Raw genomic sequence first — 20390 nt, forward strand, 5'->3', positions numbered from 1 at the left:
ACACCCAGTGCTCATCCCGTCAAGTGTCCACCTCAGTGCCCGTCACCCATTCCCCTCCAACACCCGCCCTCCTCCCCTTCCACCACCCCTAGTTCGTTTCCCAGAGGTAGGAGTCTTTATGTTCTGTCTCCCTTCCTGATATTTCCCAACATTTCTTTTCCCTTCCTTTATATTCCCTTTCACTATTATTTATATTCCCCAAATGAATGAGAACATACACTGTTTGTCCTTCTCCGATTGACTTATTTCACTCAGCATAATACCCTCCAGTTCCATCCACGTTGAAGCAAATGGTGGGTATTTGTCGTTTCTAATTGCTGAGTAATATTCCATTGTATACATAAACCACATCTTCTTTATCCATTCATCTTTCCATGGACACCGAGGCTCCCTCCACAGTTTGGCTATTGTGGCCATTGCTGATAGAAACATCGGGGTGCAGGTGTCCCGACGTTTCATTGCATCTGAATCTTTGGGGTAAATCCCCAACAGTGCAATTGCTGGGTCGTAGGGCAGGTCTATTTTTAACTCTTTGAGGAACCTCCACACAATTTTCCAGAGTGGCTGCACCAGTTCACATTCCCACCAACAGTGTAAGAGGGTTCCCTTTTCTCCGCATCCTCTCCAACATTTGTTGTTTCCTGCCTTGTTAATTTTCCCCATTCTCACTGGTGTGAGGTGGTATCTCATTGTGGTTTTGATTTGTATTTCCCTGATGGCAAGTGATGCAGAGCATTTTCTCATGTGCATGTTGGCCATGTCCATGTCTTCCTCTGTGAGATTTCTCTTCATGTCTTTTGCCCATTTCATGATTGGATTGTTTGTTTCTTTGGTGTTGTTTAAGAAGTTCTTTATAGATTTTGGAAACTAGCCCTTTATCTGATACGTCATTTGCAAATATCTTCTCCCATTCTGTAGGTTGTCTTTTAGTTTTGTTGACTGTATCCTTTGCTGTGCAAAAGCTTCTTATCTTGATGAAGTCCCAATAGTTCATTTTTGCTTTTGTTTCTTTTGCCTTTGTGGATGTATCTTGCAAGAAGTTACTGTGGCTGAGCTCAAAAAGGGTGTTGCCTGTGTTCTATGATTTTGATGGACTCTTGTCTCACATTTAGATCTCTCATCCATTTTGAGTTTATCTTTGTGTATGGTGAAAGAGAGTGGCCCAGTTTCATTCTTCTGCATGTGGATGTCCAATTTTCCCAGCACCATTTATTGAAGAGGCTGTCTTTCTTCCAATGGATAGTCTTTCCTCCTTTATCGAATATTAGATGACCATACATTTCAGGGTCCACTTCTGGGTTCTCTATTCTGTTCCATTGATCTATGTGTCTGTTTTTGTGCCAGTACCACACTGTCTTGATGACCACAGCTTTGTAGTACAACCTGAAATCTGGCATTGTGATGCCCCCAGATATGGTTTTCTTTTTTAAAATTCCCCTGGCTATTCAGGGTCTTTTCTGATTCCACACAAATCTTAAAATAATTTGTTCTAGCTCTCTGAAGAAAGTCCATGGTATTTTGATAGGGATTGCATTAAACGTGTAAATTGCCCTGGGTAACATTGACATTTTTACAATATTAATTCTGCCAATCCATGAGCATGGAATATTTTTCCATCTCTTTGTGTCTTCCTCAATTTCTTTCAGAAGTGTTCTATAGTTTTTAGGGTATAGATCTTTTACCTCTTTGGTTAGGTTTATTCCTAGGTATCTTATGCTTTTGGGTGCAATTGTAAATGGGATTGACTCCTTAATTTCTCTTTCTTCAGTCTCATTGTTAGTGTATAGAAATGCCATTGATTTCTGGGCATTGATTTTGTATCCTGCCACGCTACCAAATTGCTGTATGAGTTCTAGCAATCTTGGGGTGGAGGCTTTTGGGTTTTCTATGTAGAGTATCATGTCATCGGCGAAGAGGGAGAGTTTGACTTCTTCTTTGCCAATTTGAATGCCTTTAATGTCTTTTTGTTGTCTGATTGCTGAGGCGAGGACTTCCAGAACTATGTTGAACAGTAGTGGTGAGAGTCTTTCACCGGGTTCTGAAGACATTCTGAGCTTTCACCTGTCGGCTATAGCCCTCAGAAGGTGAGGCTGCGCTCGGGCCTGGCCAGCAGGAGGAGCCCCGAGACCGGCCCGGAGCCGCAGCCTGCCCGCCGCCCCCCTCCCCTGCCCCATGGGAGCCTACCGCTCTCCCGGACACTGAGCCATTGGCTTAAGCTCTCAAGTTTTCCATAAAGGAGCCTCTCAGCTGATTACCATTCAGAATTTTGACAGGACCATAAAAGTAGATTTTTTTAAAAATATTTATTCATTTACTCAAGAGAGAAGGAGGCAGAGACCCAGGCCAGGGAGAGGCAGGCTCCCCGCAGGGGGCCAAGGCGGGACTTGACCCGGGGTCACGGCCTGGGCCAGAGGCAGGGGCTCCACGCCGAGCCCCCGGGGCCCTAAAGTTGATTTTACGGAGTAAACTGTATGTTTCCTAGTTCTCAGCTTTCGGACCTGGTCGGTGCGTCGGCGCCACCTGCTGTGCATCAAGCACACGCTCCATCCTGCCTCCTGCCCTGCAGCACACACACGGGCCACACGCGCAGGGCACACACACGGGGCCCACGCGCAGGGCACACACACGGGGCCCACGCGCAGGGAACACACACAGGGCCACACGCTCAGGGCCCACACACACGGCCACATGTGCAGGGCACACGCAGGAGCACACGCGGAAGGGCACACGCACAGGGCACAGGCAGGGCCACAGGCAGGGCCGCATGTGCAGGCACGTGCGCAGGGCCACACATGCAAGGGCACACATGCAGGGCCACATGCACCGGCCACACCCGCAGGCACACATGTAAGGGCACATGTGGAGGGGGCACACGCACACGCCACACGTGCAGAGCCACACATGCAAGGGCACACGCACAGGGCACATGCACCAGCCATACGCTCAGGGGCATACACGCAGGGCACACACGCAGGGACACACGCACCTGCCACACGTTAAGAGGCACACATGCAGGGGCCACACGCAGGGCACACATGCAGGGCACATGCACACAGGCCATAGGCACCAGCCACACACGCGCAGGGCACATGCACCAGCCACATGCAGGAGCATACATGCAAGGGCACATACACAGGGGGCACATGCACACACCACACACACAAGGGCAGAAGCACAGGACCACACGCACTGGCCACACACTCAGGGGCACACACACAGGGCCACACACGCAGGGCACACGTGCAGGGCACACGCGCACGGGCCACAGGCACCGGCCACACACATGCCAGGCCACACGCACAGGGCACACGCAGGGGCACAGGCACAGGGCACACGTGCAGGGACTGGCCTGCCAGGTGCCGGGTCCACCTGAGGCCGCATCACCTCTCAACAAATGCAGGTGGGGAGGAGTGGCGATGAGGTCGCTGTCCACCCGGGGCTTCCCCCCAAACCGCACCCACTGAGGCGACTGCACCTGCGTGCAAAGTGCCTGCCCGGCAGGTAAGGTCCGCAGGCCTCCAGGCCACCTGGGGCGGGGACATACAGGCCTTTGGGCAGCCAGCGCTGGCGGGCGGGGTGTAGGGAGGGGGATGGGGAGGGGTCAGGATCCCCCAGATTGAACTGCAGAGGCTCCAACCTCATCTATTACACAGAAAACCTCTTGTCCCCTGTCCCCTCCATGTCCCAGTCCCCTCCACATACCCTGTCCAAACCTTCCTTTACCACCAACCTTGCCTTTTTCACCAGATACCACACGGAGGTCTCTGGCCTTCATCCCTCGATGCCATCCAGTCCCACTGGATCTGAATGTAGCCAGTGCTTTCTCCTCTATTTTCCCCACCCAGGTCCATTTTAAGGCCTCCACAGTCCATAAGTACTCACACTTTTGAAAACCCACACCAAAAGTCACAAAATGAACTCCCATCTTACATGAAGTATAATTATTTTCCAGAGTGTTTTTTCTTTTTTTCTTTTTTTTTTTAACTTTTGAGATTTTAATGATTTTCCCTGGAAAATCTAGGACTATGAGTAACTCCTACAATTATGATTTCAAAGCACCCATTACACATGCTCAAATTAGAGCAACATGGGAAATCTGACCTAGAAATGGCTTTAGATGTAAGGGTATCAAAATGTTAACAAAGATCAAATTTAAAGTTCTATAATAAAGTTGACAAAATAATCCTTTGTTTTGCATGCTTTAAATACTTTAATTTCCCTCTGTGTGTGTGTGTGGGGGGGGGGCAAAGTTGTTTGGTTTTTGGTTTTTGCATTTTGAAACAAATAACCTTTTTTTAGGTCTTGACAATTGCAGAGCCCTGAGAAGCCCAGAGGCCCCAGGCACTGAGCTTATGGTGCAAACGGCTAAGTGGCCTAGTATCATCCAAGGCAAGGTCACCATTACTGTCACCTGCAGTCTTCCTACCCAGTCCGCCTGCTTCCTGTCTAGTCCTATCGATCATTCTCAACAATGCATCAAATGATTTTTTTAAAACAGCAATATCGTGCATTTACATACTTGAATAAGTGTGCACGTGTGTGTAACACATTCCACAGCACTAGAATAATCATCGTATTTCTTTCTCCTGGGCTGCAGCCCCTCTCTCCCCATATGTGCAAAGCCTTCTTTCTGTTCCTGGACTGTATCAAGCTCTCGCTAATCCTATAACCTGCAGACCTGCTGCTCCTGCTACCTGAAATGCTCTACTCACGGCTAGCTCCTCCTCATCCTTCAAGTCCCAACCAAAATGCCTCTTCCCCAGATGGGCTTTCCTTCTCCCACAGCCCGATCGAAGGTCCCTGCATATTACATACTCCATTTTCAGGAAATCATCACGGTCTCCCCTACTGGCAAATGCATCTTAGCTGTTCTCTTAAATGACTGACTTGCCTCCTTTTTGATTTGATTTTCCAATCTCAGAATCTCACTGCTCTAAAAAAGACTTCTAGACTGATTTTTATTTTAGGTATCACATTGATTTTTAGGTTGCAGGCAAGCACTGGAAGATTGATTTCAATTTGTCAAACCTTAAAGTAAGGAATATTTATGGATGTAAATTAGCCTAACCTAAATAAGGACAAGAAAATGCAACACATGTCAACAACAACCAAAAGGTATCCTGATGGGGAGTGGTGGTGAAAGTCAAGTTCAGTACCAGGTTACAGCCTCGCTTTGCTCCGGGATGGAAAAACTATGAGCCCTAACCAAATAGTTCACTGGCTGTCTGGTCATGTATTGGCATGACAAGCCTTCTATTTTTCACAATAACACAATAATCCTTTTGATGACTTGCCCATCTGATGAATTACAGTGTCCAAAACACAAAAGGAAAAATAATGGATCACTGTGCCATGTTTGTTGCTTTTGCTTGTAAAAATCATTGTTTCAGATACAGACCTACTATAACCCTCTGCACTAACTGCTCACACAAGATGGTGGGTTTCCTCGAGTGGTGTTTATATATGTCAAAAGGACAGGACTTTACCGCTCTTTCTAAACTCTAGAATTTGCCATGTAGGAGTTATAGAGCCTCAGAGTTTAAAACAGGCTGAAACAGACCGTTTTCCACTAAGAGGAATGACTTCTCTCAGGGCGTTAGCCAACAGTGAGTACAGTTATTCAGCACATACATAAACTCCCGTGGTAAGGGACAAGGCTTGTGAAATATTTCCATGAGTGGGCAGGGCACATGGCTCACATTTACTGGAAAAAAGTGCTCAGTTATTGATGAGCCAGATACACTGGCAGTTATCAGGCATTAAAAATCCACTACGTTACCATTTACGTTACCGCATTTGGAAATGTGGACATTTATTTGAACCACATTGTAGGATCCCCTTGTACATATGTCCCCTCAAAACTATACGGAAGATTCTCCAGAATCAAGATTTAACCACTATATATACAAAATGCCCACCAATGAATCCCTGCAACTATCTCTGTGTGTCTGCCTGGATGACTTTTCCAAGTTTATTCTGGGAAAAATAGAGTGTCAAGCCTTTATTAATGAGGGAGCATCTTTAGCATCAGACCCGTAAACACAGAGACCTGACGGCTGCCAGAGAGAAATGGGGCAGTGGATGGGCAAAGGGCAATAGGAGACACAGGCTTCAAGAAGTCATGGTGATAAAAGGTACAGAATAGAAAACACAGGCCACGACACTGTATTGTAATAGTGTTGTACGGTGATGGATGGAAGCTTCACTTGTGGGGAGCACAGCATAAATGTACACAGAGGCCGAATCACTATGCTGTACCCTTGGAGCTAACGTAACACTGTTAGATCAACTATACTCAAAAACTTGTGTGTGTGTGTGTATAAACATATAGAAAGAGTTTTCAGTATATGAGAAAGAGCATGTTTATCTATTAGCATATCTGTTTCGGCTACTTAAAATAGAAGTTGCTTTAGTTCATATTCCAGAAAAATGTCAGAAAAGAAAGTTTTCGATGATCAATAGTAGTAAAACAAATTTTTAGATCTGTTATTGCTAATTCTGTATATGTTTTGAAATTAATCAACCAAAAAATGTTGGAAAATTACTTCTGAGAGAAAGTCATTCACGTCAATTACCTTCTTCTAGGCAGAAAGTAAAATGAAGTCTAAAATTAACTTTAGCTCCTTTACAGAAAACCTGCTATTAACTCAAAATTAGTGTAATAAGATACACATAGAGGGGAAGGAACCCGAATTTATTTCCGTATGTAAAATATATAAAACTACAAATAGGTAGCTAATTAGAATTCTAATAAAATAATACACAAATATATACATTTATCTTCCTCCTCTTCCTCCCACCACCTTGGCTGACCGAACTAATGATTACACTGTATTTCCTTTTTTGTTAAAGCACTACATTGAAACTAATCCTTGGAAGTTGTGGATGGGTTCTCTCATATGCTACGAAGTTTGGTAAGCTTCAGAGAGAGTTTTTAAACTCATAAAATTAAAACGTTTTAAGTTCCGTTCAATAAGGGTTCTTGTATTATCGTGCCAAAACTCTTAGAATTCCACTTTTGCCAGTAATTAACAAGTTCAAGAAATTAAGACGCATAAAATACGTCACAAGTCAGATCAGTAACGATATGTTTGTCCAACATTTTATCCACGAGAATTCCTAATATTTGTGTGCACTGACAGTACAAAGAAAATTTAGATTCAGAATGACAGCTTCAAAACACCATAAAACTTTTCTTGTGAGTAGAAGAAATACCACTTTATTTACTCAGGAAAAATAGCTATCCCTCTAGGATATTTCTGAGAACCTCATTAGGTAGATCAACACTTTCTGATCCCACTGGATTAGAGAAAGATTAAAGGAATCCAAACTATCATAAATGTGTTTACCTCCATCCAGACTCCTGGAGACCCGCTTGCTGGAGGTACGCTCAAAGTGTGGCGCTGGCCTGTCAATGAGGGTGCTTGCCTGGCGGGTCTGGGCTTGGGTGCGGCCGCTGTAGCGGAACTTGGACCCCAAGGTCAGGAACTTGGCCTTTGGTGGCTGCTCTGGAGACACAAGCCTGTAGGGAGAAACAAAGAAATGAAATAGGAGCCTTTATGAGTTTTCTTTTTTTTTAAAAAAAAATGTTGAAACTTTATATTTTAATATCCCATTTTACTAAGTAAGATTACTCAATTTAAAGAGCAAAGGGCTTCCTAAACTTTCTAATGAAAAAGAACATTTATAAACCCTCCTACATACAGAGCTTTAGGATAGTGATAAGATGACTAAATCCACATTCATGCATTCACGAGTAATACGTTCTCCTCAACCTGAGCAAAAGAGCAGCTGTTCTCAGTGTATATCAAAGGCTATTTATTTGTATTAGCTTAAATCCTTTCTATAAACACATATGTCTGAATTCTTGCTCCCAGCTCTGAGTGCCAAGTAGCAATCCATTACCATTAGTAATTCTCAATACTTATGTCTATTCCTCCTGGGAAAGGACATCCAACTCAGGAATCCCATTCCATCAAGGGATGCTTTCCCATGAAGAACACAGCACACAGTAGATCTGCAGAGATGACGAACAGCCTTTCTTGCCAGCACAGTTCCAGTGCTTAAGCCCGGGGTTTGTAATAAATGAAGGCAAACTTTCTTGATGTCAAATACTTCCAGACTTATGCAAAAGTATGTTTTTGGTAAGTAAGCCAATCTCATCTGGCATACAACCGGAATTGTCTCACTTCCATTGTCTAATCACAAGTTGGCCAAATGTCTTAACAAAAAATGATAAACTTGGAGCTCTTATAGCATTTATTAAATAAGACAGCTGTAGTTGACAATTCCAGAATATAAGCTCCAACAAAATTTTTCCTTTCATTCCCAAGGAGTGATTTCTTAGAGTTCATTACCATTTCAAGTATTTTTAGACCTTCTGCTCAGTTGTTTTTTTTTTTTTTTTTTTTTTTTTAAGAAACTGTCTTCTGTTTAAAGACAACAAAGAGGGATCCCCCGGGTGGCGCAGCAGTTTAGTGCCTGCCTTTGGCCCAGGGCGCGATCCTGGAGACCCGGGATCGAATCCCATGTCGGGCTCCCAGTGCATGGAGCCTGCTTCTCCTTCTGCCTATGTCTCTGCCTCTCTCTCTCTCTCTCTCTCTCTCTCTCTCTCTGTGTGTGTGTGTGTGCGACTATCATAAATAAATAAAAATTAAAAAAAAAAAAAGACAACAAAGAGATTCAAGTCGAGTTAAAGCTACTTGTGATACTGCAACAGGCAATCCTCCATGAATTCTCAAGGATATTAACCCAGAAAAACAATGTATTGAGATTAAACCAGTGAAAGAAGAACCAATACTCTCTGGCCTTCTTGGTGGTGATCTATTCATGTAAGGTAGCAGGCAAGTTTCTTGAAAACTTCCATTTTCTGCCAAAAGACTTTCAAAGGAGACACAGATGCTGCTGCTGAGAAAAATCTACTCTGATCATGGCCAGTGCCTCAATTTGCACTTTGGGAAAAGCTGTATATTCTTAAATTAGAATTCTGGAATACTAGAAATTTGGCCAGAACAGAATTCTTATTTGTGCTCTGATTTTTTTTTTCAAACAGTTGGGGAAACTAAGGCACCAGAAAGACTGAATATTTCAGCATCCAGATTATGAATAAGAGAGGCAGGGTGAGAAACGTGGTCATTTAGCAAGCACTCCCTCTCGAATTGACTATGACAGGCTTTCCCTACCTAGGGAAAAGAGGATTTTAGGATTGTAGAGAGGATCTAACAATGCTCTGTAAGAAAGCAGTGATCTATAGAAGAGAAAGGGTCACTGGCAGGCTCATCACTTCAATAATAAAGAAACGTTCATCCTTGGGGCACTTGGGTGGCTCAGTCAGTTAACGTCCGACTCTTCGTTTCAGCTCATGTTGTGATCTCAGGGTTGTGAGATCGAGCCCCACATCAGGCTCTGCACTGAGCATGGAGTCTGCTTAATATTCTCTCTCCCCTATTCTCTCTTTCTCCCCTTCCTCTCAAAAAAAAAAAATCATTCTTGGAAAACAAGTTAACTAAATCACATATATCTTTATCATGTGTTCATGCAGTATACTCTATACTTAATGGGATATAAACCAGCAGAAAAAAGTATGTCTAAAGTATACCTCAAAGGGGAAAGAAGCATTGTGGACCCCAAAGAAACTACCCCACCCCCCAAAATTGTTAAACTAAAGACAACAAGTGTTGGCAAGGAAGTGGAGAAACTAGGACTCTTGCACACTGCTGGTGGGAACGCACCGTGGTGCAGAAGTTATGAAAAACAGTAGAGAGGTTCCTCAAAATATTAAACAGAATGGCCACACAATCCAGCAGTCCCACTTCTGGATATTTATTAAAAAATAATAATAAAATAAAAGTAAATAAATAAATAAAAACCCTGAAACCAGGATCTCGAAGAGAAATCATTAGCACTCCCATGTTCATGGCAGCACTACTCACAATAGTGGAGACGTGGAGATATAAACATGCACTGAGAGAAGGATGGATAGAGAAGATGCGGTATATGCACCAAGCAGACTCACGAGGAGAAGAATTCTGTAATAATGACAACATGGATGGACCTTGAGGACATCACGCGGAGTGAAATGAGCCAGACAAAGACAGGTGATTCCATTTATATAAGGAAGCAGAACGGTCAAATTCATGGATTCAGAGACTGGAATGGTGGCTCCCGAGGCCGGCAGGAGAGGGAAATGGGGAGCTATTAGTCATTGGGTATAAAGCCTCAGTGAGGATGAAGCTCTGGCGTTCGGCTGCACAACACACACCTATGGTCAACAGCATCTCATACACGTGAAGTCTAAGAGGACAAACCACACATTATCTCACCCAATGAAGTATACTTATTCAAAAACAAAATAAAAGATGGAAAAGTAAAGAGAAGAGTGAGGTTGGGGAATCTGGCATCCATCTGTAGGTTCACCTTCGTTGGCTTCATCTCTCGAAGGCCGGGTCTTCCTAGACCGACCAGCTTCCCATGAGGATTTACTGGTAGCTCCCATTTCCAGTCCCATTAACCGTGGGCCTAGGGATGTTTTTAAATCCTAACCATGAAACCCTACTCAAATTAAAAAAAAAAAAAATTAAACTAGAAACAGGATGATACCTGCTTGTGGGAATTATTAAAAATATTTGAAGAATTTTCTTTTTTTTACAAAATTGAACTCACGAAGAAAGAAGATTGAGAAGTTTCAGTCTTCAGAAAATAATTTTAAACTTAAGAAAAACTTAGTGATTGCTGACTTTCTGGTTATTAGTTTATCTTCTATAACCTCATATGGATCTGTGCTAGGTCCCAAATACAGCAGGTGCTCAATACAGGCCAGATTATCAGAAAGAATCCCATTGTCAAAGTTTCCTTGAGGGCACTTGAATTTAAGTAGCCAGAAAACCCAAAGACATGTCCACCTATCCATTTCTCAGAATTCTCCTCCTTACTATTATGTAATCACAGCATCGAAGTTCATTCTCTTACACTGGGATTTTAGAGAAGGGAAGTTGGGCTGTAAGTTCTAGAACATCTAACACACTGAGAGAACGAGTGCTCAATATTTCAGTCTTAATTTAATAAACAAAACAATCCCAGTGCTACAAAAAGCCCTTTGCAAAATGAAGTTGTTGGTTTTATTTTTTCTCCTGGTTATGAAAGTGGGCTCTCGTTTATATAGACTGGGATATGTGACCAGCTAAACACCTAAGTCCAAGTAAGGAGAATTCTGTACAGCCGTATTTCTTTACGTCTAATTTGCTTTTAAGGTAACAGACGACTGGTGGCCATTTAAATACATACCAGATTATCCACTTATGCGTTTTGTAAAAGGTACTTCAAAAGTATAAAGCCATGAAATACAAGGCAAGTATTTTAAAGGCATATATCCATCACAATGTGAAATTAGGAAGGGATTTTTATTTTATTTAACTTGAGATAAAATACTCCTTGCCCAAGTGGCACAGGTGACCACACACACGAAGTGGTAGCTTGCTGATTGGTTTTCTGACAACAAAAAATTTCTTAAGTAATTAAGTTGCAATTAGAGAACACAAATATCAAAACAAAAATGGACCGATCACAGACATTAGCATTTTCTAAAATAATATTTTTGGTGACTTGAGTCAATGGTAATGCAAGTAAGTCTTCTACAAAAATGTAGGCCAGGCAACAAAATGTTTCAAGGTCACTGAACAATTATTTCCTTTTGATATTACTTTTATTTACCAACCGAGGCTCTACCTTCATAAAAACAACATCAAAATCACTACAAGACCTCTATCATCTCACTCTTGCGAATTTAAAAGCTGTAAATAAGGAACTAATCATCCTAGAGTTTTAAAGGTGCTGAGCAAGATGATGTAATGAGACGTCACAAAAGAAATCAACTTTTACACATTTTACTGCTTAAGAAGCACAGTGACATTTTAATTTTACAAAAATTCTATTATAAATAAAATATCATTAAAGTTTTTACACTGTGGTAAGTAAAGGAACCTTCTAAAAAACCCCAAAAATCAGTTACTAAAGTCAATCATTACACAATTAACAATAGAGCTCTCCCTGAAGCGGCTGATGACGCTAATTCACTTGGAATTACTCTGGATCTACAAGGTCAAGTCTAAATGGCAGTTTCATGCCAAGCTAGGGGAATGTGTTAAAGCTGGTTACATGCTGCGCCGCCACCAGAGCCGCTGCCACCATTGCTGCCACTGCCACCACCACCAGCAATGCCACTACCACCACCAGCACCGCCACCTCTAGCACCACCACCTCCAGCACCACCACCGCCACCACCACCACCGCCGCCAGCAGCACCACCACCTCCAGCACCAGAAAAAAGCAGTGGGGGGAGGGAGAAGGAAGCCCATCCACCATAAACACGGTCAGGAAGCATGGCTCAGTGGGTATGCTCATGGGCACCCTAAGCCACAGGGCCCGGCTCTAAATTCCATCCCCACCCATGACTGTCCACAGGACCAGGGGCAGGCTTCTTAACTTCTACATTTGGAAAGACTGAGAAACATAAAGATTACAACAATGCTGTAAAGATTAAAAGAACTCTCAGCAGGCTGACAGGCTCCATCAAACACTCACAGTAGAGTAACAGCTCTATTATTATGTTCTTACTCCACTAATACTAGTCTGGCTGAGCGGCTATCAATCAATACAAAGTTCTGCTTCTTTAATGGCTTCAATCTGAACACAACTTTTAATTTTCTGAAGATATCATTTGCATCTTTTGTGATAAAATAAAGCAGAACAAAATCCAGATTTGATTCCAAGCATTGTGTGGACGAATTATGATGCCTTGCTTTAGCTACATTGCTTCCTGTCACGTGTAAGCAAAGTTACCCCAGGTTTACAGATCTAAAAGTCCTCTTGTTAACCATTACCTCAAAAGTGTGCAGGAGCAAAGTGGTCTACTTTGCACTGGAGTCACGGTAGGTCAGCGAAAATGGAGAAGCCTGAGGCTTTGCAGGGCTAATAGACACTTCAGAAACGCTTGCTAGAGGAATACCAGAGGAAGGACAGCAGGGAGGTGACCGGTGTGGGCTTTGTAGTCGCAGAGCTGGGCCCTCAGCTCTGCCCAGGCACCTGGCCCGTGACCCTTATGGGCGCCCAGCTCTCAGCCCCCTGCTCCACGGGGTGAACAAGAAATGAGATGGCGCGATGCAAAGCAAGTGCTTACGTGCCTGACAACGGTACATGCTCAACGAATGTAGCGCTCGTCATTTCTAAGATAATTATTGTTTCCGTTACCAGTACCTGACAGGGAAGCCCGCTATCTACCCTGCCTTGACCTGTGTCATTTAACTCATAAGTGGTATCCACCAGGCTTCTGGGAGATAGTCTCACGTTGTCTTGAGGAGAAATGTCATGGCTACCAAGGGAAATGATCAACTAACAACTAATGTGCTCACTGTAACCGGGTCAGATGGATTCAAGTATGTTTTATGGGGATCCCCGGGTGGCTCAGCGGTTTAGCGCCGCCTTCAGCCCAGGCCCTGATCCTGGAGACCCGGGATCAAGTCCCACGTCGGGCTCCTTGCATGGAGCCTGCTTCTCCCTCTGCCTGTGTCTCTGCCTCTCTCTCTCTCTCTGTGTGTCTCTCATGAATAAATAAATAAAATCTTTAAAAAAATAAAAAATAAATAAAATTACCTGTAGAAAGTATGATGCTCCACACACACTTTCCATAGCCTTTTTGCCGCCCGATGGTTTGGCAGTTTGAATCCAATGGTGCTCTCAAATTGTTCGAGCTGGAATAAATCAACACAGTAAATCAGCATATTTCCTTAGAAGTTGATTGGAAGCTACCGAAAAACAGGCTCAGAGGATTCTGAAAGAACTTAATCCTTCTTGGTGAAAGGAGGTATTAGCAGACACAGCGTAATTATACAAAATGAATTTCCCATAGGCCGCAATGCTAGTTTCCGTGAAGAGCAAGTACAAGCACGGACTCCGACCTGTGTCCGCACAACTCCTCCTACCACCTTCCTGTGGATCTCCACCACTTGTTTGACAAGATAACGGGCCCACCTTGTGGGGGCGCTTACCATGTTTCCATTTGGCCAAAATGTGGGGAAGGGGCCCCTCCTGCTTATTTCTTTACCTCCAGCAACATGGATATGCATGCAGTTTTATCATTAAGAACTCTGACCTTTTTTGCTTTGAAAGAATAAGGAATAGTTCATTTGTAAAATTCAGTAGGAAAAAAAAAACGCAGCTAGCCCGCAGCCGTGAGAACAGTGACCCACGCCGTCTGGATACGCCCGCCCGACAGTGCTTACCTCTGCGGGCCTGACTTTAATGTAGAAGTTACTGCGCTTATAGGAGATTTTCAAGATTTTCGGCCAAGCAAAGCGATTGATTCTCAGTCTGTCTTTGTAAATGAGGAGCCCGTTGGCGCACACCCCCAGCTTGATGTCCACGCCTTCCGAGTCCTGCCAAGCAGAGGCCGTTTGACGGGGATTAGAGCTGCAGTCTCACGGGCCAGGACGCTCATTACCCCCCTTCCCCCCAACCAGGACCGGGACCCCCGATTCTGCAGGTTGGTATTTAAATTTCCACGACAGCGCCCAGGGCAGTAGGAACAGCAGGACACGCGATGCCTTCCGGGGTCAAATCTGCTTGGCCAAAGAGGTACAGCCCTGGCCACAGGGCACAGTATTCTCCACAAGGCGGGACCTGAATGTTCCTGAGCCCGCCGGCCTGGGCCTCAGGCTCCACGACCACCGACAAGGTGCCCCCACTCAGGAGCCGGGGCTGGGCGTGTCCCCGTGACCACAAGGGCTCCTCCGCATGCCCGTAGCTCTCGGGGGTCCGCGGGGGTCCCCTGGCCTGTCCTACCAGGAGGCGGCGCGCAGCACCCGCAGCTGAGCCTCTGTGTTGGCTCTGGGGTCACCCCACGGTCCCTGCTCATCAGGGACCACAGTCCTGCGGTGTCGGGCTCCCTGCCCAGCACGCATCAGCACCACCTGCCCACCCCGGCCTGCTCCTGCTCTCCCTCCCTCTCTCAAAAAAACAACTTTCAATAAAAAAAAAAAAAATCTTATTTAAATATAATTGAGACAATGGAAGATGTATGAGGTCACAAACTTCAAACTCCACCAAAAACTCGTCTGAATTGGCCCAGACCTCCTTTTCGAGGAGCTCTGAATACCTTCCTCATCGTGAGCAAAAAAACAACCCCCAAGCCCCGCAAACCCTACTGAAAAAAACGCGTCAGAGTTCAAGCGCTCGGAGGTGGAGTTTTTTTTAAAGGAAATAAGAAAATGTTTCGAAATAGCAATCGTGCCTACTTTGCATAAAGAGATTTCAGTGTTTTTCAGTGTTTTTACCCCTTCTGTTTGCTTCTATTTTCTGTAACGCGTATATAGATCACTTGTGTAACCAGGAAAAACAGTTAAGGGATAAAGAGCCACTGGGGGGGGGGGGGGGGGAAGTGCTCTGCAAACACCAAGTCCTATCAACAGCTGAGCAGGAGTAATGAGCCCTTGGGGTGGGGCCTCCCCGAGAGAAATCATAGGATCACACAAGCAGAGGTTCCTGGGCTGCATCTAGGGACCTGCAGGGTCTTTTAAAAACCAGGCAGCTGGGCAGCCCGGGGGGCTTAGCGGTTTAGCATTTGCCTTAGGCCCAGGTTGTGATCCTAGAGACCCCGGATCGAGTCCCACATCGGGCTCCTGCATGGAGCCTGCGTCTCCCTCTGCTTGTGTCTCTACCTCTCTCTCTGTGTCTCTCACAAATAAATAAAATCTTAAAAAAATAAAATAAAATAAAAAAAACAAAAACCAGGCAGCCGTTGGTTGCCTCCACGTGCAGGCTATGGATGCGGTTTTCAAGACCAAATCCGCCTTTCTCCTTGCTACTGCTCTGCTCCCCGACTCTCCCCGGCTCTGCGATCGCTGGAACCAGGGTCACGGAGCCTGTGATGCTTACGAGAGGCACTTCCCAACCCAATCCTTCCATCGCCCAGCTCGTCATTACATCTCCTGTCCCTTCTCCGAGGCTCCGTGCTGCAGCCTCGGGGCCCGGCCCGTCTCCTCTGCGTCTCAGCAAGTATAGAAGGGACCTGTGGCGAAGGGCCCGACCTTTGGGCTCCTTCGTAAGCCACAAGAGGTCTGCAGAGGAATTACATCCATACGGCTTTCGCCCTCACAGTTGCCAGGATCTGCTCTTCTCTCCCCCAAGACGGAAGCGGAGAGGTGCTGGGGCGAGGCAGCACTGACACAGCAGAAGCCGGGATGCAGCGTAAACCAGGACAGGGGTGGAGACGGCGGGCACGGGAGTCTTAGGATAAGCACGTGTGGCAAGGGCACCAACCAAAAAGAGGTAGGGTGGGAATGAGTAGTCCTTCGCACCAGCATAAACCCCACTGTGAGCAGAGGGGGACGGCCCTTTCCTAGGGTGAGCCGGGCCACTGAGCCCCAGAGCCACTGGGACTCCCGGGGCCACTCCTCCCAGAACGTTCGCCGGCAGACGGGCAAGACGCTGCTTGGCGCGGCCTGGACAGTACCTTGGCATGATGCAGGTCGACACCATACATGGAGAGCCTCTTGGCATTTTCTAGGAACTGAGAATCAGCTTGTGCTGGAGATAAGCCCCTGAGAATCAAAACAGACAAGATCATCTCATCGGCAGATGGAAAACAGATGCGGTCAATACGGGAAAGGAGCACGAGCTCAGGGTTCAGGGCAGAGGCGGCAACCCTGAAAAACCTGCAAACAAGCAGGAACGGGCCAGAGGTGCTCACCTCTGCACCTCAGGCAGTCTTCCTCCCAAGATAAAAGGGGTAAAGGGTAGAGATTGAGGTTATTTGAGAAAACTGCTTTCATTTTTTTTCCTCACTCACCGGGGAAATGGGTGCAACATCAATTATCTGAGAATAAAAAAGTGATCTCAGCTTTCTGAAAAAAGGCAAATTCTTACTTCCTACTCCTTCATTTTATTCCGTTAGGATTGATCCTAATACGGCCCGGAAGTACTTGTATCTGGTGTCACAGCTACGGGAGTTGATGCGTTCCACATCCTGTAACTGGAATCCTCTCTATCCCGTCTCTAGTCTCAGCCCCACGGAGTCTCGGCCCACAGAGCAGGACCCTGTAGCCCACATGGCATTTCGACACCTGCTACTTCAAATCCTAATTATACAATAAATACCTATTGAGCAGAATTGGAACAAAGTTAATAAGAATCACTGCCCTTTTTTCTTACGGACAGGTCAGGGAATGTGGTCCAAGGACTTCTAATCTCTGAAAGTTCCTTTCCCAACATTTTTGCCAGATTTTTATGAAATTTCAATCTTGCATTATGGGACAAACCATAATTTTGTAGTGAGTTTTTTGAACTTCTGTCAAAAACATTTATTTTCACAAAGATATACAAGTTCTTGAAATGTAATTATTATTATTTTTTTAAAATGTAATTATTTACTACAATGTTAAATAAGTAAAGTCCAGCTGCCCAGGCAAGGGTCACCTTCTGTGGCCGGAGAGAACACCCGTGTTTCAGTTAGGCTCCTCGCTCCGTCCCGCTCACGTTCCTGACTCAAACCCTGAAGCCTCGTTCCCTCTGCAGCTTTAGCAAATGGGACAAATACAAACAGAAGGCAGGAGAGAGGCACAGCAGCGCCAAGCAAGTGTGCACGTGTGCCTCGCACATGTGTGTGCATGAGGGTGGGCATGGGAGGAGTCATGGGAGGCGAGCGTGCCCAGCAGCAGGAGCCCAGCAGCGGGAGCACCGCTGTCCATGGGAGCTGGGCTACAGGCCATCGGCCGCGCCAGGGGGCTGCCAGCGAGGGCTGGACGTCCTGTGCCGACGCCCGGGGGCCAGCGAGTACGGGTCGGCCGCTGCCTCTGGGAAGTGGGCCTGCGGACCTGTGGGTTCTGTGCAGCTCTGCCACCTTCTCTTCCAGCTCCTTGGTCTGCATCGGTGCAAACTGGAAGTCGCTGAGGTCACTGCCACCGTGCTCCTCCGGGTCATGGTCCCCCAGCTCAGCCTGCAGCGTGTAGGACCCCAGGAGGGCGTGTGTCACGAAGGAGCAGGGCAGGCGGCCCGAGGCGATGTCCTGCCGCAGCTGAAGGCACAGGAGGTACCTGCGGGGGGCAGGGGAGAAGGCCCGTCAGGCGCGGCGTGGAGGTCCCAGGGAAGTGGCCACCAGGCCACCCTGCACCCGCGGCCCAAGCCGTCCCGCTAATGAGCCGCCCTGCCCTGGCTCCCAGCCTGGGTGCAGCCACCGCAAGGGGATCTAACAGGTCCCCCGTCTCGAGGACCACGAGGAGTCGGTCCTGCAGGTAACCCTCTAATCCCTGGACTCAAAACCGCGATCCACATTTGCACGTCCCTCAAGTCGTAAGGCCTCATGACACTTTAAAAGCAGCTGCAGCTCCCAAGCGCCAGCAAGAGGAGCCCAGGTCACCGCCTGGCCCCTTCCTTGTCTCCCCGCACTAATCTCCTTTCCTGGAAAAGCAAAACGCATAAGGCGTTGGTGGTCAGGCCCTCATGGCCCGCTCACCCCATCTACAGAGGCAGCCAGCTCTGCCGACAAGGGCAGGAGCTCGGGGCGGGCACAGCGGGCTCGGGCCTCGCGCAGGTTCCCCACCCATGAAACCTGATTTCTACCTTCCGTTGAAGGTGAGAATAAACATTCAATAACGGAAATGAAACACACTGCAAGTCACCTGGGAATCGATAACAGCCATCATCATCATCATCTTTGTAACGACAACGTTAAAGTTCTAAGCAGAGCTGTCATTCAGTGTTCCGCATGGTTTGACCACACACCGAGAAAACATCCTATTTTCCAATAAGTGACATGCGGAGCCACGGTATTTACACGAGGACGGGGGAGACGTTCCCCAGCTCCTTTGCTGACATTTTGGAACCTCGTTTCTATCTTGAATTTAACCACTTACAACAGGACCGGCACCCCTCTGAACCAAATGGTCCCTCGCTCTTGAAGACCTTTTAGAGAGAATCATTTCCTTGTAAGATTATTTCTTTATTAGAGAGACAGAGGAAGCACACAGGCGGTGGGGAAGAGCAGAGGAGACGGGGCCGTGGGGAGCCACCGGGGGGCTCGACCCCAGGACCCCAGACTGCGACCTGAGCGGCAGGCAGGCCCCTCACCCACTGAGCCTCCCGCGCCCCGGGGGGCCCCTCCTATTAGCAGCCAGCCACCCCCGTCCCCCCTCCTGAGGGGTCACAGCCCACCCCTCTCGCACTCCATCCACACGGTTCCCCTGGAGGCCGCCTCTGGACCAGCCCTGGGCATCAGACGGCACCACCCGGAGGTTACACGTGGGTGACCGCCAAGTCTGCCCCAGGCAGGGCAGAGACCCGGTTGACGTCAGCCTGTGCCCCAGTCAGCCAAACACTTGCCACGCATGCACAAGCGCTCCATAATCTTCTGAGCGGGTCACCTGGTGGGGGGCTCAGCGGGGGAGCGCCACCGTCGGCCCAGGGGTGACCCCAGGGTCCCGGGATCGAGTCCCGTGTCGGGCTCCCCACAGGGGCCTGCTTCTCCCTCTGCCTAGGTCTCTACCTCTCTCTCTCTCTCATGAATAAATACATAAAAATTTTTTTTTTTAAATGATCTTCAGAGAGAATGAAGGCCACCCCTCCATGGCTACAGCCTGAGTGCTCGTGCGCCCTGCAGGCGGAGCGCTCCTCCTAAGGAGGGTGATGTTCCCTGGATCCCTGAAACCCCGCAAGCACACCCGCCTTGACTTTAGAAAACCCCGTTTCAGACCAGGGTTCCGGGGCCCCGAGACGAGGGCGCTAATCCGGAACAGCGCAGGCTCCCCTCGCCGTAAGGCACTTCCAAGACCTCAGCACAGCACAGAGGTGCTATTTCTAAAATCCTGTTGCTCCTTCCGGGTTGTGGCCTTGACATGACCCTTCGGTCCTTTCTTCTGTTGTCAAAGATGAAGTCGAAGGCCCAACGGCGTCCCATGAAAACTCCCAATGGCTTCCTGAATTTCCCAGCCCCGCCTTCTCCACAGAGCAGGCCGTAGCATTCTTCGAATATTCTGAACAGTGTCCTCAGACCTTCGGAAGCCACGTCACCCTGTACATTTTCACTCAGGTCACGGTGAAGGCTTCGGTCACGACACGGAGGCGACCAGGCAGGTGGTGGCCCCTGGCCACCTGCGGGCGCTCTGAGCTCCCGGTTCCCCAGCCGGTCCCATTCCTCCGCCTGACACACCGGGCAGCCCCAGCCCCACTTGGGAGACCAAAGCGCTCATGACGCCGTAAGCCGCAGTCACCGGAGGACTCCCGTCCCCACGCAAACCACCGCAGGAAGCGGGGGCGCAGAGAGGGCGCAGAGTCACGAAGCCCCAGCTGCAGCGTCGAGAGGCTTTCCTGGGGGGAGACCCTGCACCCACCCCGCCAGGTGGATG

General features: G+C 47.3%; 1 protein-coding gene across 8 annotated transcripts in view; it reads right to left on the minus strand.

The window, feature by feature from the left end:
• EPB41L2 (erythrocyte membrane protein band 4.1 like 2) overlaps nt 1–20390 on the minus strand; it is a 202136-nt gene that overhangs the window by 35358 nt on the left and 146388 nt on the right. For all 8 annotated transcript variants that reach the window (XM_041739352.1, XM_041739363.1, XM_041739404.1 and 5 more), the window contains 5 exons: nt 17865–18083; nt 16505–16592; nt 14277–14429; nt 13648–13745; nt 7350–7522 (listed from right to left, as the gene is read on the minus strand). In XM_041739352.1, coding sequence (XP_041595286.1) covers nt 7350–7522; nt 13648–13745; nt 14277–14429; nt 16505–16592; nt 17865–18083 — 731 coding nt within the window. The remainder of the gene's footprint in view (nt 1–7349; nt 7523–13647; nt 13746–14276; nt 14430–16504; nt 16593–17864; nt 18084–20390) is intronic.

This window comes from Vulpes lagopus, chromosome 2 (assembly GCF_018345385.1).
Source record: "Vulpes lagopus strain Blue_001 chromosome 2, ASM1834538v1, whole genome shotgun sequence".
Lineage (NCBI taxonomy): Eukaryota > Metazoa > Chordata > Mammalia > Carnivora > Canidae > Vulpes > Vulpes lagopus.